General features: G+C 31.1%; 3 protein-coding genes and 1 long non-coding RNA gene across 4 annotated transcripts in view; 1 reads left to right on the plus strand and 3 right to left on the minus strand.

The window, feature by feature from the left end:
- LOC116840360 overlaps positions 1–3,292 on the minus strand; it is a 25,971-nt gene extending 22,679 nt beyond the window's left edge. The window contains exons 1-4 of the mRNA XM_032806979.1: positions 2,996–3,292; positions 877–1,065; positions 299–668; positions 6–169 (exon numbers count right to left, since the gene is read on the minus strand). Of these exons, the coding sequence (XP_032662870.1) occupies positions 6–169; positions 299–668; positions 877–1,045 (703 nt within the window). The 5' untranslated portion in view covers positions 1,046–1,065; positions 2,996–3,292. The remainder of the gene's footprint in view (positions 1–5; positions 170–298; positions 669–876; positions 1,066–2,995) is intronic.
- Positions 3,293–5,971: 2,679 nt separating this feature from the next.
- LOC116840298 (probable cytochrome P450 6a20) lies at positions 5,972–11,757 on the minus strand. The gene is made up of 7 exons (XM_032806853.1): positions 11,613–11,757; positions 9,819–10,001; positions 9,239–9,608; positions 8,639–8,979; positions 8,235–8,465; positions 7,872–8,123; positions 5,972–7,194 (listed from the first exon to the last, which is right to left on the minus strand). Exons 2-7 carry the CDS (start codon positions 9,979–9,981, stop codon positions 7,034–7,036), a joined length of 1,518 nt encoding a protein of 505 aa, XP_032662744.1. The 5' UTR covers positions 9,982–10,001; positions 11,613–11,757; the 3' UTR covers positions 5,972–7,033.
- LOC116840303 lies at positions 8,295–9,204 on the plus strand. Its single transcript, XR_004377336.1, has 2 exons — positions 8,295–8,446; positions 8,531–9,204. It is a non-coding gene; the product is annotated as an uncharacterized LOC116840303 (long non-coding RNA).
- LOC116840296 (probable cytochrome P450 6a20) overlaps positions 11,600–16,895 on the minus strand; it is a 6,549-nt gene continuing 1,253 nt past the window's right edge. Inside the window, exons 2-7 of the mRNA XM_032806851.1 lie at positions 15,645–15,827; positions 15,065–15,434; positions 14,465–14,802; positions 14,067–14,297; positions 13,694–13,945; positions 11,600–12,922 (exon numbers count right to left, since the gene is read on the minus strand). Of these exons, the coding sequence (XP_032662742.1) occupies positions 12,759–12,922; positions 13,694–13,945; positions 14,067–14,297; positions 14,465–14,802; positions 15,065–15,434; positions 15,645–15,807 (1,518 nt within the window). The 5' untranslated portion in view covers positions 15,808–15,827 and the 3' untranslated portion in view covers positions 11,600–12,758. The remainder of the gene's footprint in view (positions 12,923–13,693; positions 13,946–14,066; positions 14,298–14,464; positions 14,803–15,064; positions 15,435–15,644; positions 15,828–16,895) is intronic.

A 16,895-nucleotide genomic window follows, 5' to 3' on the forward strand; every position in this document is an offset into this window, starting at 1 on the left:
GGGAATTGAAAAAAAATCCATAATTTGCGGAATAGACAGGAAAAGACTATCCCAAATAGCGCTCGATACCAAGGCCTTTTTCCCCCAATATCGAAATTCGTTGCTCGTCTCAACTAAAGAGTTGCATTTTATTCCAAATGCAGTCGTCATAATTATGTCCGTCGAGTATCTATTGTTGTTCGATAAAAATCAATTTGGTAAGTTTTAATAGTTGTGTAATAAATTGTGAAAATATATATGTAAACGCCTATTTGCGGAAATAAAGCATAATATATTTATTTCAAATATTTATGATTACCTGGCAAATATATCTTTAATCTCGATAGAATCTTCTGTGCGAATTTTACTCTCCAAACTGTTCGTGAGCATTTCGCCACATTCTTTCAAGACCATGAACATTTGCTTTATTTTTCCCGATGTGAAGGTCGGCGTCAATTTGACGCGTAAGTTCCGCCACTTTTTCCCGGACAACATAAACAAATTACCAGTCAGTGGGTCGGTTTTTTCGTTGTAAAACAATCCACGATCATGAAAACTTCCGAATTCCTTTGCCAACACCGTTTGGATGAGGTCGAGATCGGTGATAGTCAGATTTGGTTTCAAAAAGAAATACGTTCCAAAAACACGATGATCTTTATATTTCATATAGCCATCATAAAAGAATTCACCTGTTCACAAAATTTTTTAAAATTCTGTTTGTCCAATTTATAAGACTAAATTCATACAAATCTCCCTCCCTTTCGTGGGGATTTCAAGAAGATACAAATCAATCGTAATTTTGTTAGATATAGTAGAAGAACGCCTTGCCTTCCGATTTTTACAAGATTCTTATTCAATTACTAAAAATATCATTGAACGTTATGTAATCATACTTGCCTAATGATTTTTTTCCAGTTATAAAATCAGTCATGTTGCCAGTTGGTACATCAGGCTCGATATAAAACACACCCTTCTTCCGCCAGAAATTGAATATCACGTATTTACAATAAACATATATTAGCGTAAGGATAGCGATACAAAGCCCGATCGTTATCCCGATTATCATTTTGTATTGATATTCTTTTCCTGTAATATAATAATAAACAACTACTTCGTAAAGCTTTACGGTTAATCTATGTATACTACCCTTATAGAAATATCATACTAAGAATCATTGATAATTACTTATTTTTAGTATTAAAAATACTGGATAATAAGTAATTATCAATGATTCTTAGTATGATATTTCTATAAGGGGATAGTGTTAAATGCTCGGCGTTCCTTATGCTTTCACGAATATTTTATATCTGCAATGTTATTTCCAAACTCGTGTAATTCCTTTACTGCGATGTTACCTTTATTACAGAAGTAAATAATGTCGAAACCAATTTCTTTATTAGTCACTAGATGCAGGTCGGGTAATATTTGTCACAATCGTAAAATTATATGAAATTATTCATCATCACACATTAGATGTGCACGCGCGCAAACACTTTGCAGTTTTAATTCACTGGAAGAAGAGCTCGCTTATATTAACAACATATGTATCTTCAAGATACATTTGTAACAGATAAGCTGACATAATGCCAATCATCTAACTGTGTGTTAATATTATGTAATAAATAATGTCATGCTGACTAGCAATTTCTTATAGATAGATGAGATAACAAAAGTTTTATAAGAGAAGATTATTTCGCAAATATATCTTTGCTCTCGATAGAATCTCCCGTGCAAGCTTTTTTAATATTGTTAATGTATGTATAGTTAGTGTTAGTTATATGTTAGTTATATATTAGTTATACGTTAGTATTTAGTGTTTTCCAGGTAAAATAAATAGTTAAAATAATGTCAAACTGATATCATTTTGATCAAATATTCACTAAATTTACATAATTTCTTGGTCAAAATGATATCAGATTGACATTGTTTTGACTACCTGTTCTACCTAGTTTCTAAAACTTCTAACATTTTTCTCGTCATAAAATGAACCGTTTATTTAGAAAATTATGTAAATCCAATTTCGAATTAAATCGGTAATTTAATTGCTATATTTGTCAATTAACTCAATTTTGTTTCCTCATTTTATTTCCCTTTTTAATTATTTTATTTTATTCATTATTTTAATGTCTTAAAGATTTAAATTTTTTTTCTTGAGACACGTCAATTATGAAGCAGAAGGAAACAGCTGTTATTGAAAAAAAAATTGTATTTGCACACCATATATACATTGACTCGTTTCTGCGTCTAGGTATAATATTTAAATTTTTTAGCGGGCATACTGCACGCGTCCGATATGTGCTATCGACGTGGATTGCAGATACTAATGTCTGCACTAATATCAGATACTGTATCTTATCCAAGTTTTTTTTATTTATAGTCTCAAAACAAAAAATAAGTATCAAGTTTTGCAATGGCCGTTTTTTGCTCTTTTTAATATTTTTGTCATTAACAAGCAGAATTTCTTTTATCCCGGCATACTTCTTTCAATTTTCCAAGAGATTATTTTTTAAATTCATACGTAACAGCTTTCCGTTGTTATCGATCATTTAGTTTTAAAATGCTTTCTACTTAAAAAGTTATGCTATAGACATTTGTGTATCGCTCAAATATATAGTAGTAAATGTAGAGTAATTTAAAAAATTGTTTTACATTTAAGTAGCATTTAAATCATGTAATTAATTACAGAAATATGTATTAATAAGACACTTTAACATAATTTTATATAGTTATTAATATAGACATTATATATTAGACAGAAAGAAGAGCACGACGGACGGAGGAAAGGAGCGGACACCAAGGAGAAAAGGACTATTAATCTTCACACTGTTACGCGTGCGCATATTTATAAACGATAACATAATTTCTAAATGAACAGGACTGTTCAATATGCATATTCATATCGAGCGAGAAACACTGAGATGACTGGAAATGCTGTTTAATCAATTAAAGAAAGCCGAGTGTACAGGTCCAAAGTTGTAGGATAACTGAACATGGTTGATTGATGAGAACTGATCACCTTGAGCCTAATGGTTTCGCAGAATCCATGCAAGTCAAAGATTAGCAATCAAAGTCGCTGTAATCGTGCTCGAGATGCGTCCAATATTTCGCTTGAGACGTAAAGGTAATAAAAACAAAACAAAAACGACGATTTGTCTTGTTAAAAGCACTTTTGAAATTGACCACGAAAGGAAAGACACGAACTAAATCTGTTCGACAACCGAAAAACTGTTCAAAAGAGTACACACTCTACACGTACTGACTTGCAGCAATGAACTGGCTCCGACGAAGTAGGATGAAAACTGCGCGTGGCTTTTCTGGTCTTTATTGCAACGGAAACCTAGTTCCCGCGTGACGCCAATGCTGACATCATCAAACAACCTTGTGACAAGAGCTGTGTTTCAAAATTACGCTCTATGCACAACGCCAGGCAACAGGCAATAAGAACAGGCAATTGGAATCCGGATTGGTCAATTATTTTTAATCCCTGTTTCTATTGGTTGATGCCTATTCCAATTGCCTGTTGTCAGGCATTGTGCATAGAGCGTTATTAACAGAGCTGATAATCTATAATATATGTAACATAAATTATAGCTTTTCAATGCTGGCAGTGAATTTTGAAACACAGCCAGGAAGTACACGTCGCGGTGCGGCGCAGCCGATTCGCACCGTTCCTCCTTTTTCCTCTTCTTCCAGAGAATACGATCACTCTCCTCTTAGTCTCGATGTGCAATAGGTGTAATAAGCTTTAAGCTTGAAGAAATTGTCCAATCATAGTCGAATTCCCTTATAGAAATATCATACTAAGAATCATTGATAATTACTTATTATCCAGTATTTTTAATACTGAAAATAAGTAATTATCAATGATTCTTAGTATGATATTTCTATAAGGGTTATAGAAGAATAATCAATCGTGATTAGTTAATTTCTTACGCCTTAAGGCTTAAGGCCTATCTATTGTAGATCGGGACTTAATCTTTTAAATAACATAATTTTTTATGTCATTTTACATTTGTTGTGTATTTGGCATATAAACTTAGTTGACGAGCTCCATAATTTATTAAATATATTACATAGAGTGACGCAGTATTTAAGATCACATGATTATAAAAATGATAAAATTAAAAAAAAAGATATAATTATAGTTAAAAAACTAAATATATAGTTATTTTTAATCTCGTGAAAATGTCTTAATATCATGAAGAAAAAATAAACGAACTTACATTATTTTCAAAATATATGGATCAATAAATATAAAGAATCAAGCTGTTCATACAGTTCCTTTACCGTGATATCACCTTTATTGTAAAAGAAGATAATGCTAAACCTAATGACTTCATTAGTCACTAGACACAAGTCTAGTTATATTTGTCACAAATGTGAAACTGTATGAAATTACTGGTCATCACACATTGGATGTGCACCCGCGCAAACATCTTGCAATATTAATTCACTGGATGAAGAGTTCGCTTATATTAATAACATATGTATCTTCAAATATTGCGTTGCATCGTCCGTCGCGTCACAACGAAAGTTCAAGAATCGCGTGCTTCTTATTTTCACACAGAATGCGTATCGCGACGCATCAATGCAATATATGAGCACAACATAACCTAATATCAACGATTTGTATATGAGTCAGGGTAAATATATAAAGCAAATAAATTGAATTGAGTTTGAGGATCAATTCGACCAAACTCCGATTAATTTAATCGCGGATTAACTTATAGAGCGATCAACATAAAAATATTTAACGATATAATTTTTACATATAATAAAATAAAAATTAATGACCACCAAAAAATAACACAAAATCTAAACTGAATCATTAGAATATACCATTTGTTTTTAACTAATAAATGGAACTTAGTACAATATTATTTAGATATTAATTAAGAAATTAAAAGTAGTAAACGAATAGAATTTTGTTTATTACTATCGTTAAAATATGTAAAACTGTGTGAAAATAAGCACTAATTGCAACAGTTGATGATTGTTGTTTCAAGAGTCGAAAAGATTCGTAAGACACATATATGTATCCATAATCCGTCGATGGTATATGTTCGACATGTGAAAGCATATACATTTATATTACTGAAAAAGTTAATCAGCTGACATGAGATTAAAGGTTATCAAAATACGTTGGCGGTTGCCGATATGTTACATGTCATGTGTATTGAGACTTTATGTTAAGATATTTTTGTCACCATTTGATATTTAATTTCTATTAATTTGGATTTACAAATACTTTTTTACATTATTAGTAAACTGTTATGGCGAATGGAATGCGCAGAATATTAGATTCTGCAAGACACGTATTCCGGAAAACACAAAATATAACTGCTATATAACATAGATGTAACACATAATTTTGTTATTTCTATGTTATATAGCAGTTATGTGTGTTTATTGGGATTTGTCTTATATAAATAGAGTTGATTATTTAGTATATAATTTGATCGTATTCTTCTTACTTATTCTCTCTGCTACTAGAGTTTCAAATTTTTCCTGGGGTCTCGGAGACCCCAGTGTGTATACCTAGGGTTAATACGAGTTTCTTGGACACAAATGGTGACAAAAATATCTTAATATAGAGTCTCAATACACATGACATGTAACATATCGGCAACCGCCAACGTATTTTGATAACCTTTAATCTCATGTCAGCTGATTAACTTTTTCAATAATATAGATGCATATGTTTTCACATGTCGGACATATACCATCGACGGATTATGGATACACATATGTGTCTTACGAATCTTTTCGACTCTTGAAACAACAATCATCAACTGTTGCAATTAGTGCTTATTTTCACACAGTTTTACATATTTTAACGATAGTAATAAACAAAATTCTATTCGTTTACTACTTTTAATTTCTTAAGAAATTATTTTTCTTATTGATTGATATCCCTTATAGAAATATCATACTAAGAATCATTGATAATTACTTATTTTCAGTATTAAAAATACTGGATAATAAGTAATTATCAATGATTCTTAGTATGATATTTCTTAGTATGATATGTCCCTGCATATTTTTGGATATTTAGTTATTATACAAGATATGATTAAAAAAAGACCGGAATTCTGTCGTCGAGCGCGTAAAACTTCACGGATGTAGTTTAAGATTTTACAGATAGATAGCGCATCCTTCTTCAGTACGTTGTAGAAATTACGTTACGATTGGTCCAGTAGTTCTGAAGTTATTGTACTGGAAACGAGTGTGTGTTTGTACCGTTCTGCGATTCTCACGCGTGACCAAAAGGAGAACTGTTTAGCGATCTATGAAGAACTGCTCCATGTTTCGCCCCTAGTAATAACATTTTTTAAGAAATTTTCATCCGTATTCGCACGCTGGAGCAGTTCTTCACAGATCGCTAGGATGCGCTATCTATCTGTAAAATTTTAAACTACCGTAAAGTACTATCCGTACTATCCGTAAAGTTTTACGCGCTCGACGACAGAATTCCGGTCTTTTTTTTATCACACCTTGTACTTTCCACGTTTTCGCGTAACATTTCATGAGTCACAATAAAAAATGTTAAAAATATTACGCCGGGCGGAGTAAATATTATACATGTCGTATTCGATCTGTCATCGACTGGTCAATCTTTTTTACGCGGTCGATTTTGTGACATAATCGTACTGCGCTTAATTTTCTTATATCAACGATATTTTTTATTTACGCACGGAAAAAAAGATTTAGTTGAGTTAACCAAATATCTGGTCGAATATGAACGACCCAGAAATTCTGATTGAAATAACTCGATTTCTGTTTAAGTCAGCCAAACATTTTGTTAACTTAAACAGAATTCGGATTACTTCAATCGAAATTTCTGGATCGTTCATAATTGACCAGATATTTGGTTAATTCAACCAAACTTTTTTTTCCGTGCGTTTTGAAATATGGCCATACTTTTGTTATAAATAAAAAATAGGTTTTAATATTTACTAGAGTGTTAGTATCTCTTTTTTTTGTATATAACATTTTGCTCCCAGACATCTCGTCAGAATCAATTTTACAACTTAAAAGTATCAGCGCGATTAGCTTAAAGTGATTCAATAATAAGATGCACACCACCTTTGGCAGTGAGTATATGTGTCTTATCAAATTTGAGTGGTACCGCAGTTTGGGGATGCAATTTAACCTTGAACTTCGATAGGATGCTTATAATTCCAACCTTTGCTTGCACATAACCAAACCTTGCACCTGAAAATTAAAATGTTCGATTGTTTGAGATACAATAAAATATTTACTGAGTCATTAGTAAAAAAGGAACAAACTAAATATATAATCCCGTTGAAAAATTTTTCATACATAATTATACGTAAAATTTGTCCATTCATAATTATGTATAATTATATATAATTATATATAAATATATATGATTATACACAAGTAACATGTATTAACATGTATGAACAAGTTTCATACATAATTATACACAAGTAACATGTATTTACATGTATGAACAAGTTTCATACATAATTATATATAATAATGTAAAATTATATATAATTTTATATAATTTTATATAATTATAAATGAAACATTTTTCATTGGGATGCGACATTAATAACTTCCCAAGTAAAATCTACTAAAAGATGTCTTAAAGGTATTAAAAAGACATTCTATTTCTGCCATAGATGTTAAGACATCTTAAGATATCTTTTACTAATTTATTTGAATTATTAATTAAATATTTAAAAAATCTGCCTTTATAAATACGCTTTAAACTAACATCATAATGAAATTGTATATTAAAAATTCTAAATTCAAAACTGTATATTTCCGAAAAATGGGGAAATTAAGTTGTATGTGTGGGTCGATTATGCTTCTTTTAAAGAATACAAAAAATTAAAACAAAAAAATTGATTTATTCTCACCAATACAGATACGTGGTCCTTCACCAAATGCCAAAAAAGCATAAGGATGCCTCGCTGCCACTTGGTCCGCGTTGAAACGTTCAGGATCGAATTTGTTCGGATCCGGGTATATTGACGGATCTCGATGCACTCCGAGTACTGGTATAGAGATTAATGTCCCTACCGGGATGTGAACGTTTGTCGTCGGGAGGACTATCTCTTTGGTACAGACACGACTCAAAACAGTTGCAGGTGGATATTTCCGTAAAGTTTCTACGCAAAGATGTATGTAGATACGTAATTGATTATAATATCGTAAAGTTTGTAATTTCCTTGCGGAGAAAAAATTCCTCGCGATATGTTAAAAGAAGATGTCATGCTTGCCTTGGACTACTTTGTGCAGATACGTCATTTCGTTCAAAGCATCGTAAGTCAGTCCACCGTGCTTTTTCAACGTCTCATCGATCTCCTGGCGAACTTTGTCTTGTATATCCTGATGTACAGCTAACTCATACAGGCAGAACGTCGCCGTGGTCGACGATGTTTCGAAGCCAGCTATGAAGAAGACAAAGGCTTGTGCGGTCGCCTCCAGCATGGTAAGTTTATTCGTGTTAGCTGCGTTGGAATAAAGTATCAAAATCGTTTAATGATCTCGCATAGCGACGTTATAAATATTTTAGGTGGCCGAAAGTGCATATTCACATGATTGCTACATAAGAGAGACACCACGTATACGAAATTTTTTACAACGTCGTCGCTGTGAAAATAAATATAAGATATATATTTACAAGATTTATCGGCGTTGTCCCTATTATTGTCGTCAAGTTCAACGTAGCCTTTCTCCATGAGTTGTATAAGTAAATTCATAAAATCGTGCCTTACGACGTTGTGAGTTTGCCTGTACTCCACATTGTCACGGAATAATTTCGTGAAGAACTTGGTGACACCACGATCCGTAGCAGGAATGGAAAAGAATTCCAAAATTTCTGGTGCAAATATCCTCATAGCGGACCAGAAAGGATTTAATTCGAAAAATTTCTTTCCCCAGTATCGATATTCATTATTCGCCTCAACTAAGCAGTTGGACTTTATTCCCAATGCAGTTGACATAATTATATCCGTCGTGTATCTATTGTTATTGGATACATTGTTTTGTTAAGTTCTAATATACAATAATTTGCGTAATGATGTAAATAAACGAATAATTGCGGCAAGAGTTTATTCCAATTGCTTACGGATGCGAGCTCGTTAATCAAGTATTGATTAAAACAAGGAACAAACAATTTATAATTATAATATACCGTTTTTACAAGTTACTTTTTAAATAAAGATATTTATTCCTTTGTCTCAACAATCATTTTTCCTTTGAATAAATCTCCCTTAATTACCTTGCAAATATTTCTTTGATATCAACAGCATTTTTTGTATGAGTTTCCATTTCTAAACTTTTCGTCAACTCTTCACTACATTCCCTTATAATCGTGAACATTTGTTTTATCTTGCCCGATGTAAAAGTTGGTACCAATTTGACGCGTAAATTCCGCCACTTTGTTCCGGTCAATGAAGCCAAATGACCAGATAGTGGATCGACCTTTTCATTGATGTACCTTCCACGATCATGAAAACTCTTGAATTCCTTCGTGAGCATAGTTTGAATTAGATCGAGATCGGCGACTATCAGATTTGGTTTGAACAATGTGTAGATTCCAATAACACGATGTTCCTTATATTTCATATAGAAATTTTTCATGAGTTCGCCTGTTTACACAATTTTTGTTTAGTTCTGGATGCAGAATATAATAGAATTTATATTATAGTATTGTAAATTTCAAGGAGACACATCTAAGTAGAATTATTCATTTTGTTACATATCATAGAAAAAAGAGGTTTTCTGTTAATTTCTCCATTTTGTGAGATGAGATTTTTCAACTACTGAATGTACTATTAACGTCATTCAATGATACTTGCCTACTGATATTTTTCCAGTCAAAAATTTGGTCACATTGCCAGTCGGTACAACAGGTTCGACAGGTACAAACACTCCCTTTTTTCGCCAGAAATTGAATATTATGTACTTATAATAAAAATATACTAATATTAGGATGAAGATAAAAAGCCCGCTTATTAACATCTTGTATTGATATTTTTTACCTGTAATATAAGGATAAATGAGAAATTTGAGTGCTTTTCCGTTAATCGAAGTGTTAACGAAAGTGTTAAATAATCTTTGACATTTCTTAAACTTCCGATGTATTTATCGTCAATAAATGAACCGTTTAGTTTGAAAATTATGTAAGTTTAATTTTGAATTAATTCATTTATCGATCTGCTATGATTGTTAATCAACTCAGTTTTATTTCTTAAAGCAATTCAGCCATCGACCAGAAGATAACGTCTCTTATTGTCCAATATAGAATTATTTCCGTATTTATTGTCATGTTTTAGTTTAATTGTACAATTTGTCTTCAGAGGAATATATTTAATAGACGATTCTTGAGATTTATTTCAATATTCGTGATGTCATGTTTGTGATCGCGTTTCAATCGAGAGGAAACTTATACTTCTACTGGACATATTCAATATGTATTTATGACCCGTATTCATAGTCGTAACTTGAAACTTGCCTTTTACGTGAGATACTCAGTTTACATGCAGAGATGGAAATAGGTTTTTTAGCTAAAATTTGATTCGAAATATCACGTATATTATATGATTCAAATATAAACTCAAATCTGATTATAAACACATTGAGACCTAAATATCTTACGTGGGATTATCTTCAAATAGCGATTAATACGGGTCTATGTTATGTGATTCAATAATCAATTAATGAAAATTTTTATGTATTCAGCATTTCAGTTTTTTATAGTATTATAAAAAAATACTATATACTCTCGTGTCTTTAATTGGTGCAACAGGTTGCTGAACACATATAGTGCTAAATATTTTAATACAGAATCTTAGTACACATGATATCCCTTATAGAAAAGTATCACTAGCTGTAATAAATTGGTCAGTAATAAATAATAACTTTATTATTCGTACGAATAATATAATTATTGAACTACAGTAATTATCATTGGTTAAATTATCACTTATTAGTATTAAATTTCTATGAGGATGTAACATGTCGGCAGTTACAAACGTGTTTTAATAACCTTTAATCTTTTATCAGCTGATTAATTTTTTCAGTAATACGCACATGTATGCTATCACATGTCGGACACGTACGTATAAAAAATCTTATATTGTTGTTTACGCACATAATTTGATTAATTAAGTTGAAAAATAAATTACAATGCAGAAAGAAGAATTTGTATCGACGGATTGTAAATACACATATGTTCTTTACAAATTTTTTCCACTCTTCAAACAACAATCATCAACTATTGCAATCGGCGCTTATTTTCATGCAGTTTTATATATTTTAAATTTATAGTAATAAACACAATTTTATTCGTTCCGGCATATTTTCGATTTCTTAAGAAATTATCTCTCTTATTGATTAATATCTAACAGTAAAACAACATCTAACATTTTTCATTCACTTGCGTTCCGTTCGATGTAAAATATAAAATTTTTTATTTAAAGAAGTAGTTAGTTTACAGTCAATTCAACTTTTGTAATATGCAATCTATTTAAATCTCCTTTTGTTTTGATATCTTGTACAAGAAGATAAGTGCACTTACATCACTTTCAAAATACACGGTTCAATTAAAAGAAGCGGGGAATTGTTCATTGTAAATTCGTTGCTAATATTACCTTTATTGCACAAGAAAACCAATTATTTTATTAGTCACTAAATACAGTTCAGATTATATTTTTCACAATTATAAAACTGTATGAAATCACTGATTATCACATATTGCGTGTTCATATGAACTAACGATACTAATGCAATGAAGGAAGAACTCGTTTATATTGCAATTGAACTTTATCTTCAACACGCAAGAAATGAGAAGTGTTATTTAAGTCAGCAGGTTATATACTTTGTTATCACGCAAACAAATGACGTAGTTCTGAGTCATTATCGTTTTTATCATTGATAATTCTCTTCGCAAAAGAGGAGCTAGATAAAGAGCCACTATTTAATAATATGGGTATAAAAAATCACATCTTATATTGCTGTTTACGCACATAATTTGATTAATGACATTAAGTTGAAAAATGAATTATAATGCAGAAAGAAGAATTCGTATCGTATATGTGAAATTTTAAGTAAAACAAATATTTCTAAATTTCTACATGCTATGTCTTTGAAACACAGACAAGACAAACTCTCAATGTCATTTCTTGTATGTTTAGAACGCCCCGGCATATTTTTAGGATATTTAGTTATTATACACGTTTTCGTGTAACATTTTTTCCATGAGTTACAATCGAAGATGTTAAAACTATTACGTCGAGCGGAGTACATTCTTGTCGTATTCGACGTGTCATCAATTGGCCAATCTTTTTTATGCGGTCGATTTCGTGACATTATCGTGCTGCCCTTGATATTTTATATCAACGATATTTTTTATTTACACACGGAAAAAAAAGATTTGATGCAGTTAACCAAATATCTGGTCGAATATGAACGATACAGAAATTCCGATTAAAGTATTAATCCTAATTTTGTTTAAGTCTGTTAAGATAACAAAACCAAACATCTTGTTAACTTAAACAGAATTCGGGTTATTTTAATCGAAATTTCTGGATCGTTTATAACTGACCAGATATTTGGTTAATTCAACCAAATCTTTTTTCCGTGCGTTTTGAAATATGGCCATACTTTTATTATAAATAAAAAATAGGTTTTAATAATATTTACTAGAGTGTCAGCGTCTCATCTTTCTGTATGTAACATTTTGCTCCCAGACCTCGTCAGAATCCATTTTACAACTTAAAAATATCAGCGCGATTAGCTTACAGCGATTCAATAATAAGATGCACACCATCTTTGGCAGTGAGTATAAACGTCTTATTATCAAATTCGAGTGGTACCGCAGTTTGTGGATGCAATTTAACCTTGAACTTCGATACGATGCTTATAATTCCAATCTTTGCTTGCACATAACCAAACCTTGCACCTGAAAATTAAAAAGTTCGATTTTTTGAAATATATTTACCAAGTCTTTAGTAAAAAAGGAACAAACTAAATATATATTCCCGTTAAAAATTTTTCATGTCTAATTATATATAAAATTTGTCCATGCATAATTATGTATAATTATATATAATTATATAAAATTATATATAATTAAATATAAAATTATAATTATAAATATATATAAAATTATAATTATAATTATATATAAAATTATAATTGTAATTATAATTATATAAAATTATAATTATATATAATTATATATAAAATTATATATGAAATTTTATATATATATAATTATACATGATTATATACAAGTAACATGTATTAACATGCATGAACATGTTTCATAAATAATTATATATAATAATTTAAAATTATATATAATTTTATATAATTTTACATAATTATGTATGAAACATTTTTCATCGAGATGCGACAATAATAACTTCCCAAGTAAAATCTACTAAAAGATATCTTAAAGATGTCAAAAAGACATTCTATTTCTGTTATAGATGTTAAGACATCTTAAGACATCTTTTACTAATTTATTTGAATTATTAATCAAATATTTTTTATAATCTGTCTTTATGCGCTTTAAACTAACATCATAATGAAATTGTGCATTGAAAATTCTAAATTCAAAACCGTATATTTCCGAAAAATGGAGAAATTAAGTTGTATGTGTGTGTCGATTATTCTTCTTTTAAAGAATAATTGAAAAATTAAAACGAAAAAATTGATTTACTCTCACCTATGCAGATACGTGGTCCTTCACCAAATGCCAAAAAAGCGTAAGGATGCCTAGCTGCCACTTGGTCCGCGTTGAAACGTTCAGGATCGAATTTGTCCGGATCCGGGTATATTGACGGATCTCGATGCACTCCGAGTACTGGTATAGAGATTGATGTCCCTATCGGGATGCGAACGTTTGTCGTTGGGAGGACTATCTCTTTGGTACAGACACGACCCAAAACAGTTGCAGGTGGATATTTCCGTAAGGTTTCTACGCAAAGATGTATGTAGATATATTTCATTATACGTAACTGATTATAATATCGTAAAGTTTGTAATTTCCTTGCGGAGAAAAAATTCCTCGCGATATGTTAAGAAGATGTCATGCTTGCCTTGGACTACTTTGTGCAGATACGTCATTTCGTTCAAAGCATCGTAAGTCAGTCCACCGTGCTTTTTCAACGTCTCATCGATCTCCTGGCGAACTTTGTCTTGTATATCCTGATGTATAGCTAACTCATACAGGCAGAACGTCGCTACGGTCGACGATGTTTCGAAGCCAGCTATGAAGAAGACAAAGGCTTGTGCGGTCGCCTCCAGCATGGTAAGTTTATTCGTGTTAGCTGCGTGGGAATAAAGTATTAAAATCGTTTAATGATCTCGCATAGCGACGTTATAAATATTTTAGGTGGCCGAAAGTGCATATTCATATGATTGCTACATAAGAGAGACACCACGAGATTTTTCACAACGGCGTCGCTGTGAAAATAAATGTAAGATATATATTTACAAGATTCATCGGTGTTGTCCCTATTGTCGTCAAGTTCAACGTAGCCTTTCTCCATGAGTTGTATAAGTAAATTCATAAAATCGTGCCTTACGACGTTGTGAGTTTGCCTGTACTCCACATTGTCACGGAATAATTTCGTGAAGAACTTGGTGACACCACGATCCGTAGCAGGAATGGAAAAGAATTCCAAAATTTCTGGTGCAAATATCCTCATAGCGGACCAGAAAGGATTTAATTCGAAAAATTTCTTTCCCCAGTATCGATATTCATTATTCGCCTCAACTAAGCAGTTGGACCTTATTCCCAATGCAGTTGACATAATTATATCCGTCGTGTATCTATTGTTATTGGATACATTGTTTTGTTAAGTTCTAATGGATATACAATAATTTGCGTAATGATGTAAATAAACGAATAATTGCGGCAAGAGTTATTCCAATTGCTTACGGATGCGAGCTCGTTAATCAAGTATTGATTAAAACAAGGAACAAACAATTTATAATTATAATATACCGTTTTTACAAGTTACTTTTTAAATAAAGATATTTATTCCTTTGTCTCAACAATCATTTTTCCTTTGAATAAATCTCCCTTAATTACCTTGCAAATATTTCTTTGATATCAACAGCATTTTTTGTATGAGTTTCCATTTCTAAACTTTTCGTCAACTCTTCACTACATTCCCTTATAATCGTGAACATTTGTTTTATCTTGCCCGATGTAAAAGTTGGTACCAATTTGACGCGTAAATTCCGCCACTTTGTTCCGGTCAATGAAGCCAAATGACCAGATAGTGGGTCGATCTTTTCGTTGCAATACGTTCCACGATCATGAAAACTCTTGAATTCCTTCGTGAGCACAGTTTGAATTAAATCAAGATCGGCGACTATTAGATTTGGTTTGAACAATGTGTAGATTCCAATAACACGATGTTCCTTATATTTCATATAGAAATTTTTCATGAGTTCGCCTGTTTACACAATTTTTGTTTAGTTCTGGATGAAGAATATAATAGAATTTATATTATAGTATTGTAAATTTCAAGGAGACACATCTAAGTAGAATTATTCATTTTGTCACATATCATAGAAAAAAGAGGTTTTCTATTGATTTCTCCATTTTGTGAGATGAGATTTTTCAACTACTGAATGTACTATTAACGTCATTCAATGATACTTGCCTAATGGTATTTTTCCAGTCAAAAATTTTGTCACATTGCCAGTCGGTACAACAGGTTCGACAGGTACAAACACTCCCTTTTTTCGCCAGAAATTGAATATTATGTACTTATAATAAAAATATACTAATATTAGGATGGAGATAAAAAGCCCGCTTATTAACATCTTGTATTGATATTTTTTGCCTGTAATATAAAGATAAATAAGAAATTTGAATGCTTTTCCGTTAATCGAAGTGTTAACGAAAGTGTTAAATAGTCTTTGACATTTCTTAAACTTTAAAATTTATTGACGATGTATTTATCGTCAATAAATGAACCGTTTAGTTTGAAAATTATGTAAGTTTAATTTTGAATTAATTCATTTATCGATCTGCTATGATTGTTAATCAACTCAGTTTTATTTCTTAAAGCAATTCAGCCATCGACCAGAAGATAACGTCTCTTATTGTCCAATATAGAATTATTTCCGTATTTATTGTCATGTTTTAGTTTAATTGTACAATTTGTCTTCAGAGGAATATATTTAATAGACGATTCTTGAGATTTATTTCAATATTCGTGATGTCATGTTTGTGATCGCGTTTCAATCGAGATGAAACTTATAATTCTTCTGGACATATTCAATATGTATTTATGGCCCGTATTCATAGTCGTAACTTGAAACTTGCCTTTTATGTGAGATACTCAGTTTACATGCAGAGATGGAAATAGGTTTTTTAGCTAAAATTTGATTCGAAATATCACGTATATTATATGATTCAAATATAAACTCAAATCTGATTATAAACACATTGAGACCTAAATATCTTACGTGGGATTAGCTTCAAATAGCGATTAATACGGGTCTATGTTATGTAATTCAATAATCAATTAATGAAAATTTTTATGTATTCAGCATTTCAGTTCTTTGTAGTATTATAAAAAAATATTATATACTCTCGTGTCTTTAATTGGTGCGACAGGTTGCCGAACACATATAGTGCCAAATATTTTAATACAGAATCTTAGTACACATGATATCCTTTATAGAAAAATATCACTAGCTGTAATAAATTGGTCAGTAATAAATAATAATTTTATTATTCGTACGAATAATATAATTATTGAACTACAGTAATTATCATTGGTTAAATTATCACTTATTAGTATTAAATTTCTATGAGGATGTCGGCAGCTACAAACGTGTTTTAATAACCTTTAATCTTTTATCAGCTGATTAACTTTTTCAGTAATATGCACATGTATGCTATC

This window comes from Odontomachus brunneus, unplaced genomic scaffold, assembly GCF_010583005.1.
Source record: "Odontomachus brunneus isolate Ranch 3 - 2012 unplaced genomic scaffold, Obru_v1 Obru_scaffold_009, whole genome shotgun sequence".
NCBI lineage: Eukaryota > Metazoa > Arthropoda > Insecta > Hymenoptera > Formicidae > Odontomachus > Odontomachus brunneus.